General features: G+C 38.8%; 1 protein-coding gene across 2 annotated transcripts; it reads left to right on the top strand.

The window, feature by feature from the left end:
* Window positions 1–2,296: 2,296 nt before the first annotated feature.
* On the top strand, window positions 2,297–9,532 carry tdrd5 (tudor domain containing 5). Of its 2 annotated transcripts, none has more exons than XM_057326027.1 (16): window positions 2,297–2,394; window positions 2,907–3,143; window positions 3,265–3,681; window positions 3,764–3,912; window positions 4,000–4,083; window positions 4,170–4,226; window positions 4,303–4,471; window positions 4,556–4,734; window positions 5,428–5,642; window positions 5,935–6,144; window positions 7,093–7,159; window positions 7,258–7,455; window positions 7,549–7,731; window positions 7,818–7,958; window positions 8,526–8,700; window positions 8,925–9,532. In XM_057326027.1, the coding sequence occupies exons 2-16, from the start codon at window positions 2,915–2,917 to the stop codon at window positions 9,110–9,112; spliced, it is 2,661 nt and encodes an 886-aa protein (XP_057182010.1). In that variant the 5' UTR covers window positions 2,297–2,394; window positions 2,907–2,914; the 3' UTR covers window positions 9,113–9,532. The 2 variants fall into 2 exon arrangements, with proteins under 2 accessions (XP_057182010.1, XP_057182009.1); XM_057326026.1 differs by having other exon boundaries at window positions 7,549–7,743.
* Window positions 9,533–13,110: the final 3,578 nt, after the last annotated feature.

Below are 13,110 nucleotides of genomic sequence, written 5' to 3'. Positions count from 1 at the left end.
GACCAAAACAAACTTGGTTCTTGTTTTTAACGTTTTCTGAGGTGGTAGATGCACTGGGGACCCGATTATAGCACTTAAACGCAGAAAAAGTCAGATTTTCATCCAATGAGCCCTTTAAATAAGGGCCTTCAAGTTAAAATGGCAGTTCTGATGATCCATTTTTTTTAATATTCACATTTGAATTACTAATTACATTACATCTACTAAATGTAATACACACACTTGCTTATATAGCTTTATGAATATATTGGTTCGTTTTTGGGTGATTGTTGGTGTATATGTGAACAACCTTTACGCTAATATCAGCTTTTGTTACCATGTTTCATCCCTGGGTTCCCGGGGACACCTGAGGCTGACAGATTTAGCTCTGGTTTAGCCCGATGTTCATCCCAGCTCCGGTTCGACCTGTTGATCTCTGCCTGATGACATTTCTTACTTTTTTCAATTGACAATGATAATGCACATATTCACATGATATGTAATTATTGCGAATTCTCATTAAATTATATACTATTTGATAAATGTAAACCATGGCGGTAATTAAGAGCATTCAGGTTAAATTTGGTGTTTTGGTGATGGTTCATTTCTTAAATGGTTCAAATTTAATGCATCTAAAAACTGTCTAATAACACTATGAATATAATGAGTCTGCATTAACAAGATAAACTTTGCTGTGTTTTGAGACAGTATGTTTGAATCTTGACTTTTTGCTGTTTTGATATGTGATAAAAAAATCACAAATGATGTTTATCCCAAAACAACTTGTTTTCATTTTTCTTCCGCCAATTAGACATGTGGTGTTGTACACACTAATATTGTTTGTTTTTGGCTAGCTAAACACATAGTATTTTGTCAATGTATACATTTGAAATAAAACGAACACCTTGAGAAATTTGTGTCAAAAATACTTATTTGAGCTATTAGTTATACTAGGCTGGACCATGAGTGAACTTAAACAGTGTTTTAGACACATGATGTGTTTATTTTAAATCACAAACACTCAGTCACAGAACTACCACAATAATAATGCAAATCAGGTTATTAAACGTTAAACCTGAGGTAATATTTGTATTCGATAGCTTTGCATTACTTGGTAGTAAAGTGTTTTCCAGTTGCAAAGTGTTCAAGTACTTAACATTCGAATACAATATACATCATGTGTAAGAAAATGTTACCAAAACAACTTTATTACTGCAGAACATACACAACAACAGCATCAAATACATACAGGTGCTGGTCATATAATTCCAACAGGACTGTTTTCTGAGGTCCAAGGTCAACGCAGCCGTATACCAGGAAGTTTTAGAGCACTTCATGCTTCCTGCTGCTGACCAACTTTATGGAGATGCAGATTTCATTTTCCAACAGGACTTGGCACCTGCACACAGTGCCAAAGCTACCAGTACCTGGTTTAAGGACCATGGTATCCCTGTTCTTAATTGGCCAGCAAACTCGCCTGACCTTAACCCTTATAGAAAATCTATGAGGTATTGTGAAGAGGAAGATGCGATATGCCAGACCCAACAATGCAGAAGAGCTGAAGGCCACTATCAGAGCAACCTGACCTCTCATAACACCTGAGCAGTGCCACAGACTGATCCACTCCATGCCACGCCGCATTGCTGCAGTAATTCAGGCAAAAGGAGCCCCAACTAAGTATTGAGTGCTGGACATGCTCATACTTTTAATGTTCATACTTTTCAGTTGGCCAAGATTTCTAAAAATCCTTTCTTTGTATTGGTCTTAAGTAATATTCTAATTTTCTGAGATACTGAATTTGGGATTTTCATTAGTTGTCAGTTATAATAATCAAATTAAAAGAAATAAACATTTGAAATATATCAGTCCGTGTGTAATGAATGAATATAATATACAAGTTTCACTTTTTGAATGGAATTAGTGAAATAAATCAACTTTTTGATGATATTCTAATTATATGACCAGCACCTGTACATAGATTGTGTTTGTGTATATAAATGTACTTCTAGGGGGCGATGTTGTACTTTCGTACAATTCTAGTAAAAGTGCCGTAATAATAAAATTATGAGTTTCATTGTTAAATGTTTTACAAGAACAAACTACGGTACACGTTTTACATAGTATTTTAACTTGTGTGCAAAATAGACAATTATGTAAGTTTTGAGAGAGGGTACAAAACAGATGCGATTGTATTTGAATATGCAGGCGTGATATGCTTCTCGGACCGATCGGCGTACTCTACGACAAGTATCGCGAGATAGGTTCAAAAGTACAGCGCTTCAACTCACTCTCGCGATACTCGATTGTCATACGCCTATCAGTTTGTGCAGCGCCGCAAGAAGTCGCGTGATTGTCACCGTGAGCTAAAACAACGTTTACTTCACGACAACAAAACAACTAATTCTTGCACTAAAGGTAATATATCTCTCCCAAACACATTCACACGAGAGATAAATGTCGAACTATCAGTTGAACGCGACAAATTGTTTGTCACGTTTGCGCGTGCATTGTCTTTCTCATTAAGTCAGTACAGAGGACAATCACGAACAAATAACTGTCATGTCGAAATATCACGGGTTCGTGATGTCTAAAAAGAGTTTATTCACGCATTTTGAAAATTGAATTTAATACCGTTTGACATCTCTTGCTGAAAAAAGAACACATAATACAAATGATGATGGTTTACATTATAAACCGTCAGCTGTTTAACGTTACCATTAAAACCATTACAGCATTCCTTTATGTGGTGTGGTTTCAGTCTTATTCCAGCTTTATTCCATATTATGTTGTCTCCCCATCCACCAGATAACATCCCACCAATAGATCTCCACACATTACCAATAGAGACCATTTACAGTTTCCATTTAAACTAATAAAATTCCCATTATAACCATTAAATCCATTAGAATCTGATTTCTGTTGTTTAGGTGCCAAGATGACTCAGGATCAGCTCCTCACAGGTCTGAGGAAGGACGTCAGATCTCTTCTGATATCAGCCAAACGTGGCCTGACCCCAGAGCAGCTCAGGCGGGACTATCAGTTGATGTTGGGACACCCCATGCCGCTCAGGTTGCTCGGATTCCACAGTGTTTTGGATATGGTCAAGGAAATGCCTGATGTTGTGCGCCTGAATTTTAACCTTGATGGCAGCATCATTTTGAAAGGTGATCTCAATCCAGTCTGATGAAAATGTGGTAGTTTGTAAATAGAAATACAGTGTCTGTCTATTTTGACCAAAACCATTCCCTTGTTATTGTCATCACTCTTGCTTATGATTCATTGAAGCGATTGGAGACGAACGCACCAAAGGCATCGAAGAGCTGGTTTCCAAGCAGCGGGACAAATTCAAAGCCAACTATCGAAAAGGGCAATACAAGACCTTCCAGGTCCGTTACCCGCACCACCAGTCAGTCATTCTACCTCGACGCGGCCAAGCCGTACCACCGCTGCCCGCTCATCTGCGCAGCCAGCTGAAACAACTGCTATCCCACGGCCCCATCAGACTATCAGACCTAGAGTCCAGATATATGGCGCAGTTCGGAAAGCCGCTCCAGATTACCCAATACGGATTCTACTCCATTTTCGAGATGCTGGCGTCCGCCACGGATTTCATAGTCATGCTGCAGAGTCGCACAGGATCTCAGATGATGCTGAGAAACACCGTCAGGCAAGAGAACGTGATTTCAGGTGTTTCAAAGCAACGTATGTGGTTGGTTATTTATGATCATTTGTACGGTTTCATGGTTGAAATCGATTTGCTGTGATTGAGTTTTTTGTTCCGCAGTGGCAAAGGTGAAGCCTGTGGTCCTCAGTTATAAAACTGCAACACCACAAAAATGTGAGCGAACTCAGCAGGTTTCACAAGTCCACCCTGCAGCTCCAAAACCAGATCCTGTAAAGACAGAAGACTCGTTTCAAGAAATCGTTTTGAAGGTTTGGATGACCAACTGGTTAAATTACTTCTTCCAAAATGGAAAATGTGCCCTTAATTGTGAACGTTTGGTTAATTTTATACTGTAGCTTGAGAAGGAGCTCAGACATCAGATCCTTGAGAAGGGCACAGCTGGCACTGTAAGCCCTGAGTTGAAGGATAAACTACGCAAGGTCGGTCATTACAGCTAAAAAGACACCTTCGTATGTCATATATCATCTTATTATCTTATGTCTTGCTTTTGTTCATCTAATTTCAGGTTGTCGCTGAAAACAGCAATGGTATATCCATATACAATCTCCCCAAAGAATACAAGGTATTGCATTAAGTGTCTTATTCTCGATTTTCTTGCTTTGCGCTCAATTTTGATTTGGTTTATCTGTTGCGATCAGAGGATGTACGGCGAGGAGTTGCCTGTATCCCAGTGTGGCTTTCTGAGCGTGACTGAGATGGTTGGAGCTTTGAGCGACACGCTGTCCATCCAGCCTGGCACGAAGGAAGGCGAGAACCGCTGGATTATAGTAGAGACCAAACCGAATGACACGGATCCCACTGAACCTGGTACTGCCATGTTTGTGCGTTCAGTTATTTTACTAATGGGATTAGACGATTTTACTTTGATCATGATTGTGTTTCTTTGGCCAGAATTATCACCGGGTCACAACACCACTTCCAGTATGGATGCTGAATCCCCGAATGCCTCCAGTAAAGGCTTTTACTTTAGCTGTACTCAGTCTGCCTGGGAGTGTGAAGACGAAGAGTTATCTACCAATTCGCAAGATTCGGATTCTGAGCTCACCGTCACCGATAAAACCATCCATCAGGTTAAGAACCATTAAAGGCCGATTTCTCTTAGCCGTTGTTGTTGTTCAAATCACCAAAACAAACACACCCAAACACAACCATCTTTCGCTTTCGTCAGCGCTCGGCTCGACTAATGTCCGTCCTGTGCACTGTGCACCTTACTGCTGATTGGCTACAAGGTTGTTTTGGTACTCGACCCGACTCGGTTGTCTAAAGCGTAATTCGGAAATCGGTTACCCCGCCTTTAAAGTACAAATTGATTATAACATCTGTGTATCTCCACTGTATAGTTCGGATTGTATGTGAATAGATATAAATTTGGTGCACCAAATGAACATTAAGACATTTCTTTACATTACTATGTATTTATTGTGTGTTTAAAGTGATACTTCACCCAAAAATGAAAATTGTGTCATCATTTACTCACCTTCCAGTTGTTCCAAATCTGTATACATTTCTTTGTTCTGATGAACACAGGGGAAGGATATTTGGAAGAATGCTTATAAACAAACAGATCTGGCCCCCCATTGACTACCATAGTAGGAAATCAGAAAAGGAAATTTATACAGATTTGGAACAACTCGAAGGCGAGTAAATGATGACAGAATTTTCATTTTTGGGTGAAGTATCCATTTAATAATCATAAAGCTAAAATATTTGAGCTATAGGGACTTTCTGTTGATATCGCTAGAACATGTGACTGGTTGTTGTAGATGGCGAATTTTCTCCCAGTGTTGATGGTGAGCCAGTGGACGGCAGTTCCTCCAGACGCTGTGCTTTGCCAGAAACTGAAGCCGCCCACACGTAGAAAAGAAAGAGAGCTGGTGCCGGTTCTGGTGGAACACGTCGAGTCTCCCAGCCACTTCTACATCCGCTTCAGCCAAAACAAGGAGGCCAGAGCTCTGGAGAACATGATGATTGAAATGAGGTAACACTTTTCATAGGTCTCATAAATGACATTTATTAAATAAAAGATTGACTTTTTACAGTTTCCTTTTCATTTGGGCTATATACTACACTATATGTATGAACTATACTATGTATATACTCAATGCTGAAGACCAGTACAAAAAACATCTCAAGCAGTAGGATACGTCACTCTCATGTGACCAAAGATTCATCTCATAAAAAATAAAAAAATGCATGCATGCGACAAAAATAGTATGAGTAGCTGTTGTATGCAAGTTGTTTTATGAACACATGATGTGATCTGTTTTCAGGAGCTGTTACTCTTGCCCGGATATAAAGGAGAGGTACCGACTTCCTGATGATTATGTCCGTCCGGGTCAGGTGTGCTGTGTGGCTCCCAGAGACATGTGGTTCTACCGGGTGGTTATCCATGAAATACTCGGTGACACTGAAGTTACCGTCTACTATGTGGACTTTGGCAACATCACTAAAGTGGAAAGAAACAGTCTGCGATTTCTCAAGTGAGTTTATTATTTGTTTAAGTAAGTCTTTAACCAAAAATGACCAATGTAATGTTTTTTTTTTATTCAATTCATTTATTTCACCCTTGTGTTATTCCAAACATGTATATTGTTATTCTTTCTAAAAGCAGTGACCAAACATTTTGTTCAACTCTTCCCCTGCCAGCATTTTAAATAAGTTACCAGCCGCAGCATTTTTTATATTCATAAAACTTTTATGTGCCCCAAAATTCTTTGCTGTATGATTGTGCAAACATTTCATATATAAAAAGAAAGAACTGAATCATTAAAAAAAAAGGATTGTTTGACCTTCATTTTGTTTATCAGCTTTTAAAGCCACTCTATAGAACTTTTTCTGACGGCTCCCCCATGTGATTAATAAGCGTCTGTTACCAGTGTCATAATAATGTCACTGTATAAGCTTCCCCGTGCAGCGCAATACACGAGAATTTGTTTACTAAACTGATGAAACCGGTGAATGCAGAAACGTGGTTTGGAAACCATTTGGACCACTCTTCCGCAGGCAGGGGATGGGCGGGGCTGTGTGTACCCACCCGAACACAGAAATTACAGAGCGTTGTAGCCCCTATGAGGCTGCTCAGGTAGAAGCGGGAAAAGAATTCGTCCAGTTAAGAGTTGTTCTAGCACTGAGATCATTTTAGGGACATTATTTTAAGGTCGAAAAAACAACAAAGTGTGGCTGTAAATGTGCTATTCATAAGTTTCATATAAAAATACATTTCAGACAAAACAATGAAAAAAAACACATTTTTGTTAAAGACTTTGTCCAGATGAAAATCTTGCCAAGAATATGTCTGATTAATATCTGAGGACACATTGAAAAAGCGTGACGTTACGTTAACGTAAAATTCCAAACGTTCATCCCTTGGTTTGGATCTTTGTATTCTTTGCTTGCCCTGTATATCATCAGTTCACTTTATCCTCCAGAGCGTGTTACGCTGACCTTGCGGCGCAGGCCGTCCCATCAGTGTTAGCTGGAATTCGATCTTTCACAGTAAGAGATGCTTTTCCAGTTTCTCTTTTGTTTTCTCATTTTAACATTTTATTGTTCAGTGACTGTGTTTTTTATATAGACTTAATTTTTTTCTACAGAACAGCTGGACTCAGAGCGCCATCAGCTCTTTTCACAGAATGTGCTGCGACCGCACTCTGGTGGCCGCCGTCCACAGCTACCAGGAGAACTTTCTGTTGCTCTTCCTGTGCGACACCAGCACAGATGAGGACATTTACACACACCTCGCCCTACATGAAGAAGGCCACGCCTTGCCCTGCACCACCACTTACGGATTGGTCTGGTCTATTAAGTATTTCGATTATGCATATGTCAATAAAAGTCATCTGTGCTTATCTGATCTCCTGTGTTTTTTTTGCTTTGGCTTCCAGTTGTCTAGACAGTTCAATCCGCTGAACTTTTACCTGGGAGATGATCGGCTTGAGGACATTGAGCATGTTTCGTCTTCATCGTCTCATCCAGGTGCTATAAATGGACAAAGCTCTGAGGTCCCCACCAAAGATTTTGATCCTTTCTCAGACCTTCCCGAGCTGGAGTTTATTCACGTCCCTGAGGTCAACACAGCCGTGAGTTATATCACATCTGTATACGCACAAACACATTTTGAGTTCATTTTGTGCAACCTCGTATTTCATTTCAGAGCGAAAACATAAAACAGACTGAGGTTCAGCAGGATGAGGTGGCGTTATCCAGCAACGAATGGGATCACGGCTGGACAGAAGAAAAGAAAACAGTTAAGACGGATCTTCAAAGTGACGCCCAGACAGAAAAAGGATTAAGAGTAAGAACGCCTGCCTGTCATTGGATTCTGAGGCGAAGCACAAGATTTGAGCATTAAAGATATTTGTGTAAAAGCTCAATTTTTAATTGTAGTTTGATAGTATACAGATGGTATAATATCAAATTCAGACTTTCATTCGTCTCCACGTTCAGCTCCCCATTCTCTCCGAACGGCAGAGGTGTTGTTCGTCTGGAGATCTTATCATTTAACAGTTCCTTATTACAGCTCATTCTCAGTCTGAAGCCTGTGGGATGATGCGGTTGATGTTAATTGTGATTAGATGAGAATGTTAATTAGCATCTCAGCAGACATTCATTTGCTTAATTATTTAGCAGAACGCATGCTGAGCAAAGGCAAGTTTCTACAAGACATTTGTTAAGTGTTTGTGAAAGTAACTCACTTTACACACGCGCTCTTAACTTTTAACTTAAGGAACTTTCATAAATAGGCACTACGTCCAAATTCATAGTTTGGAACGATTGATCACAAAACGATTGTATGCTTTTAATACACAGTATAAGTGTTTTGTTTATATAACAAAATATGTGGCCATTTTTTATCATGTAGCCTGATAAAAAGCCTGAGTGTCCAGATCCACCTGTTCAAGCACCAGTAGATGAACCACAGAAGTGTGGAATTCCACCTGAGCCCAAACCAGTTGCCCAGTCCAGATGTGCCAGCCCGATCCCCCTCCGCACCCCTCAACCCCCACGCCCGGTAAAGACCAATAGCAGCTACGCAGGTAAAGCAGATCACAAATGCTAATGTAAAGCACACAATGAAATGCCTATCAATTAATTATAATGTTGTTAGTGACAGGAAGTGAATAATGTGAATAATCACATTTGTTTGTATTAAACAACTTTAGTCTCGTACAGTTAGTTATCTGCGATTATGAAATTCTGCATTGCTCGCTTTGACCATGCGATCCACTACTCCCCCCAACTGTTCTTTTCATTTTTCCAGGTGTACCCGTTTATCCCATCCAACCTCAGTTTTCCAACTTCATGTGGCAGTTGTTCAGTTCTCCAGAGAAACCCGATTCAAACATAATGTTTCAGCACCACACGTCTCCGTTCGCTCTGAGGCCAGCTGCTCGTCTCTTCGCCAGTCCCCTCGTTCTTCATCAGTGGTGCACCAAGAAAAAAGCCTGAACGGAGCATACAACTGTCATTTTTGTTCATTCCTGTAGCAACATCTTAAAGTTTCTGATTCCAAGAAATATATCCAGCAAGATACGGAGAGCAGATATTTATTTGTTCTTTTTACCACAATATCTCTCGGGTAGTGGATTGAGTTTATCTGTGATTCTTTGCGTGTTTGGACTATGGACTTGGAGTTTGTGAGTTGTTGGGGTTTTATTTTTGTTGGGATGTTCCTTGTTCAGTGATAAGATTTTCCTTTAAGAAATTAAGCTTTTATAAAATAGCAAGATAAAAAAGAGATTCACTGTCAGTTTATTCTCTTTTTACGATAGTTCTTCAGTTTAGGAACTTTTACAAGTAGCTGTACCAGAAAATGATGGTTCAATTATGTAATCGGTACCAGAAATCATCATAGTTCATTTTGATCTTCCAGACCGCTTTGTTTGAATAAACCATGCTTGCGCTCTATTCCACCCACTTTATTTTAGGTCTTGGCAATGTTCTCTTTAACCAAACTAATAGTATCGTGGGAGGATCCTCGGCCCAGTGAACATGGACAAATATTAAATTACTCAAATAGCATGTCATGTTTTCCAGTGCATTCGTACTGTAACATGCCTCCATAGCACACAGACACCAACCATGGAAAGCGGACGGGTCAGTAGAGCTGAGTCAAGTCTGAATTTTCCTTGTTTGGACAACTAAGATGTTAATGGCATCTTAATGAGCTATATGGCATTGCAAAAAACTTAAATATGTTACCTCATTTAAAGAAAGAAGACTGGATGCTGCAGGGAAAAAAATGCATTGGATTTGACCCACCTTTGTTGGGTGGTTGTCAGGGCTTTGCTGTAGCTGATGTGTTCCTATTGGACCTTCAAATCGTAAAATCAAATCACATGCAGTCAAAATGTAAGCCAGGCTTTTCTGCTCGCTTCTTCAAGCTTATAATACGCTGTGTCTCCCAGTTGATGAAATTTAATATATTTCGCTAACCTCTGCCAACTCCAATAATGAAAGATGAAGTCGATAAGCAAAACAAGACAACGACTCAGTTTTAAAGAAGCACAAATGTATGGTACTGTATTTCTGGTAGGCTAAATAGTCTTTATTAATGTGACAGCCTGTACAAAAAATCATATTTTGGCATTCAAGCCCCATGGAACAAGTCTACGTAGAGTAAAACATTGAATGACAGGCTGTAAAGATTAGACCCCACCCCAAACGCACGTCATTGGCTAAGCAATCAAAGGTCTCGGGATGTTGCGTAGATTTCCCACCCCGAACTCGAAAATAACGTCTGGATTTAGTAACATAAATATAGAATACCATTAAAACATTAACATTAATGTAACTCATGATTAAGTAACATTTCGACACATTAAAAGTATTTATGAACATTAAAACAGCGCTGTTGCAGAAAAGATTTACGATTTGAGGTAGGAAATATCCTAAATCCGAGGAACGCAGCAACACGCATTTTTTTTACGCATTTAAGAAACCCCTACATTTATATTTAAATCCTGGGGATAAACAAATATAGAAGGCCATCTTATTAAAACATCTGATTTAGGACCAAAGTCATTCAGCCAGGACTAAAGAACATCTTCCGGTTGTCGGAGCATGGAGGAAAAGCTTTAATAAACTCTGACAGCGTTTTGTGATGCACCTTCCTCGAGACCGGGATGACACAATGATTTATGCCTCCCGTTTTGAAAATGCATGAGGGTTTGGAGCTCTGATAGGGATCGAATTAAAGCACAGTGCTGCATAGCAAATCATATTACCCCGGTTAACTGACCCTCACAGACCTTTCTCCTGTCAAGATGCCACTAGTTGCCATAGAGACCTGTTGTTCTCCTACCACCAGGTATTCACGTAGTGCCAAATTAACTGATGTGTATATGGAATATAAATCAGAATTTAATCAAAGCCTTAAATAAATGTAGTTTTTGTGGCCATAATAAATAAATAAATAAATGTCGAATATGACCAGATTTGCACTCTTATTTTATGGCAGACCGGAAATTGCCACAAGGACTTTAATTCAATAAATATAAAATGAATGTTCAAACGTCGAATTAAACGAATGCTTGTTTTCGCTAGTAGCAGTTTTTTATGGTTTTCTATGTTTTAGCATCGCCCTCGACGTAACTTTTTGTGAATTCTGTCTTCGAATTTTTTTTTCAAGAAATTGAAAAATCCTTATTATCCAATAATTTCCATTTTTGTTGTCCCACGAATTACATGTTTTTGGTGTTAATAATAATAATAAGTGATAATGCAATTTCAATTGCAGTTTGACTGACGACAATAACATTAACAATGGAAATGTACAACCCAAAAGAGTGACAACTAGCCCCAGTATCGCACACAGTTGTGGATGTCCATGGTACTGACACACGTTTTCTACATTATTACTGTATATTAGGCCTATATACATTTTCTGCAATTTCGTGTTTTCTATTTATTACAATGAAATTTAGAACAACAAACTACTTTGGTCTCCAAAAGACCCACTGTCTTCTTTTTTTAACCTACCACTTGATTTGATGTAGGCTACACTGATGTAGGAAAAATGAAGTTTCCAATATGGTTCTTTGACGAGCTGTAGTGTATGGTCTTTTTATGTGAACATTATAGATGAAGGTTACAAATCTTCTCTCTGACATATGATGTGGGTGTGCACTCTGATCTTTACAGTAAAAAATCGTCCTATGCATCTCCATCAGTCCTCTCTCTGCATGCGTAGCGATTAACTCCTCCTTTCACAAGTTGTCACTGTTCGCCCTCATGACCACTGGACCAGCACGTGAAAACCAAACATGTAGAACGACAGATTTCGGCTCTGACGAAGTTTTTATTCGCGTTTGTGTGGAAATAACCGTACGCTGTGATCCTACGCTGGACTCCCTCCCTCGACATTTCGCGAAGGTACGTTGCATATTGTGATTTCAGACCTGCTTTTCATTTTTATAAAATGTTAAAATTGTCAACGTAATCCCAATAATATGCACAGTTTAATCAATTGTGAGGGAATGATATGCCATTATCTACAAATGTATATACTGTAAATGGTCATGGAATGTTTTGGTAAGTTGAATAATCATATGTTTTAAGCATGTTATCCATTCATACGTTCAGAGAGTCACGTTTGTGCGTGCTACTGAGTAGAATGAATGGACACACATAATGGGCAAATACTTATTTGAGTAGGATTTTTTTGTACTTTTTTGTGTAATTGATACTGCACTAATTGTATACAGTAGGAGGCCAGTCGGTTATAGTTGAGTAGCTAGTAATTAGTAACAATTTGAACAAACTGCTGTTGAATTTTTTTGTGTTTTAAAATGGTTTTAATGTTTACATTTTTCTGATAAACAGATATACAACTTAACCGTAGATGTGAAAACATTCCCAATAATCTTGTTTTCTGGATAATACAACTCAACATGTTTATGTGCTATGGAGGTTACTTTTAAAAAATAATGCTGAGACATATTTACTGAAGTAAAAAATACAACAACCAGCTTTGGTCTACCATACATAATATAACAGAAAGTTCTTTTGTTTTCATCAACATTCTTATTTAACTAATAAAAAAAATCTGAGAGAAATGATTATGGTTGATAAGAATGTTGTTTAAATCTTAGCCTGAATCTAACACTACAATCTTATTGGTTGATATGAATAATATTCCCGGACCTACAAGGATGTTAATCCAAAACATGTCATGCATGGTGAAATCCCTCTTGTTTTAGATCTCTTTTGTTATATTGTGACACAGTTTACACCGTGTCTTATGCACTAATCACAAGGGGAGATTTTGGTCTGATTGAATCTGGGCTTTGCGGTCAGCCGAATTCTCTCCAGATGCATTGTGTCAGATAACATGCAGAAGTAAGTTCTTTCTAGAATGTGTTTGGTGAACTCGACCACCTGGATAAAAGTCTCCATTGATGGAAGAATATTGTTGTGGGAGTGCTTGTTTGAATAATTGAAATCCT

Source organism: Triplophysa rosa, linkage group LG25, assembly GCF_024868665.1.
Source record: "Triplophysa rosa linkage group LG25, Trosa_1v2, whole genome shotgun sequence".
In the NCBI taxonomy this organism is placed as follows: domain Eukaryota; kingdom Metazoa; phylum Chordata; class Actinopteri; order Cypriniformes; family Nemacheilidae; genus Triplophysa; species Triplophysa rosa.
This window is presented reverse-complemented; position numbering and strand designations above follow the sequence as displayed.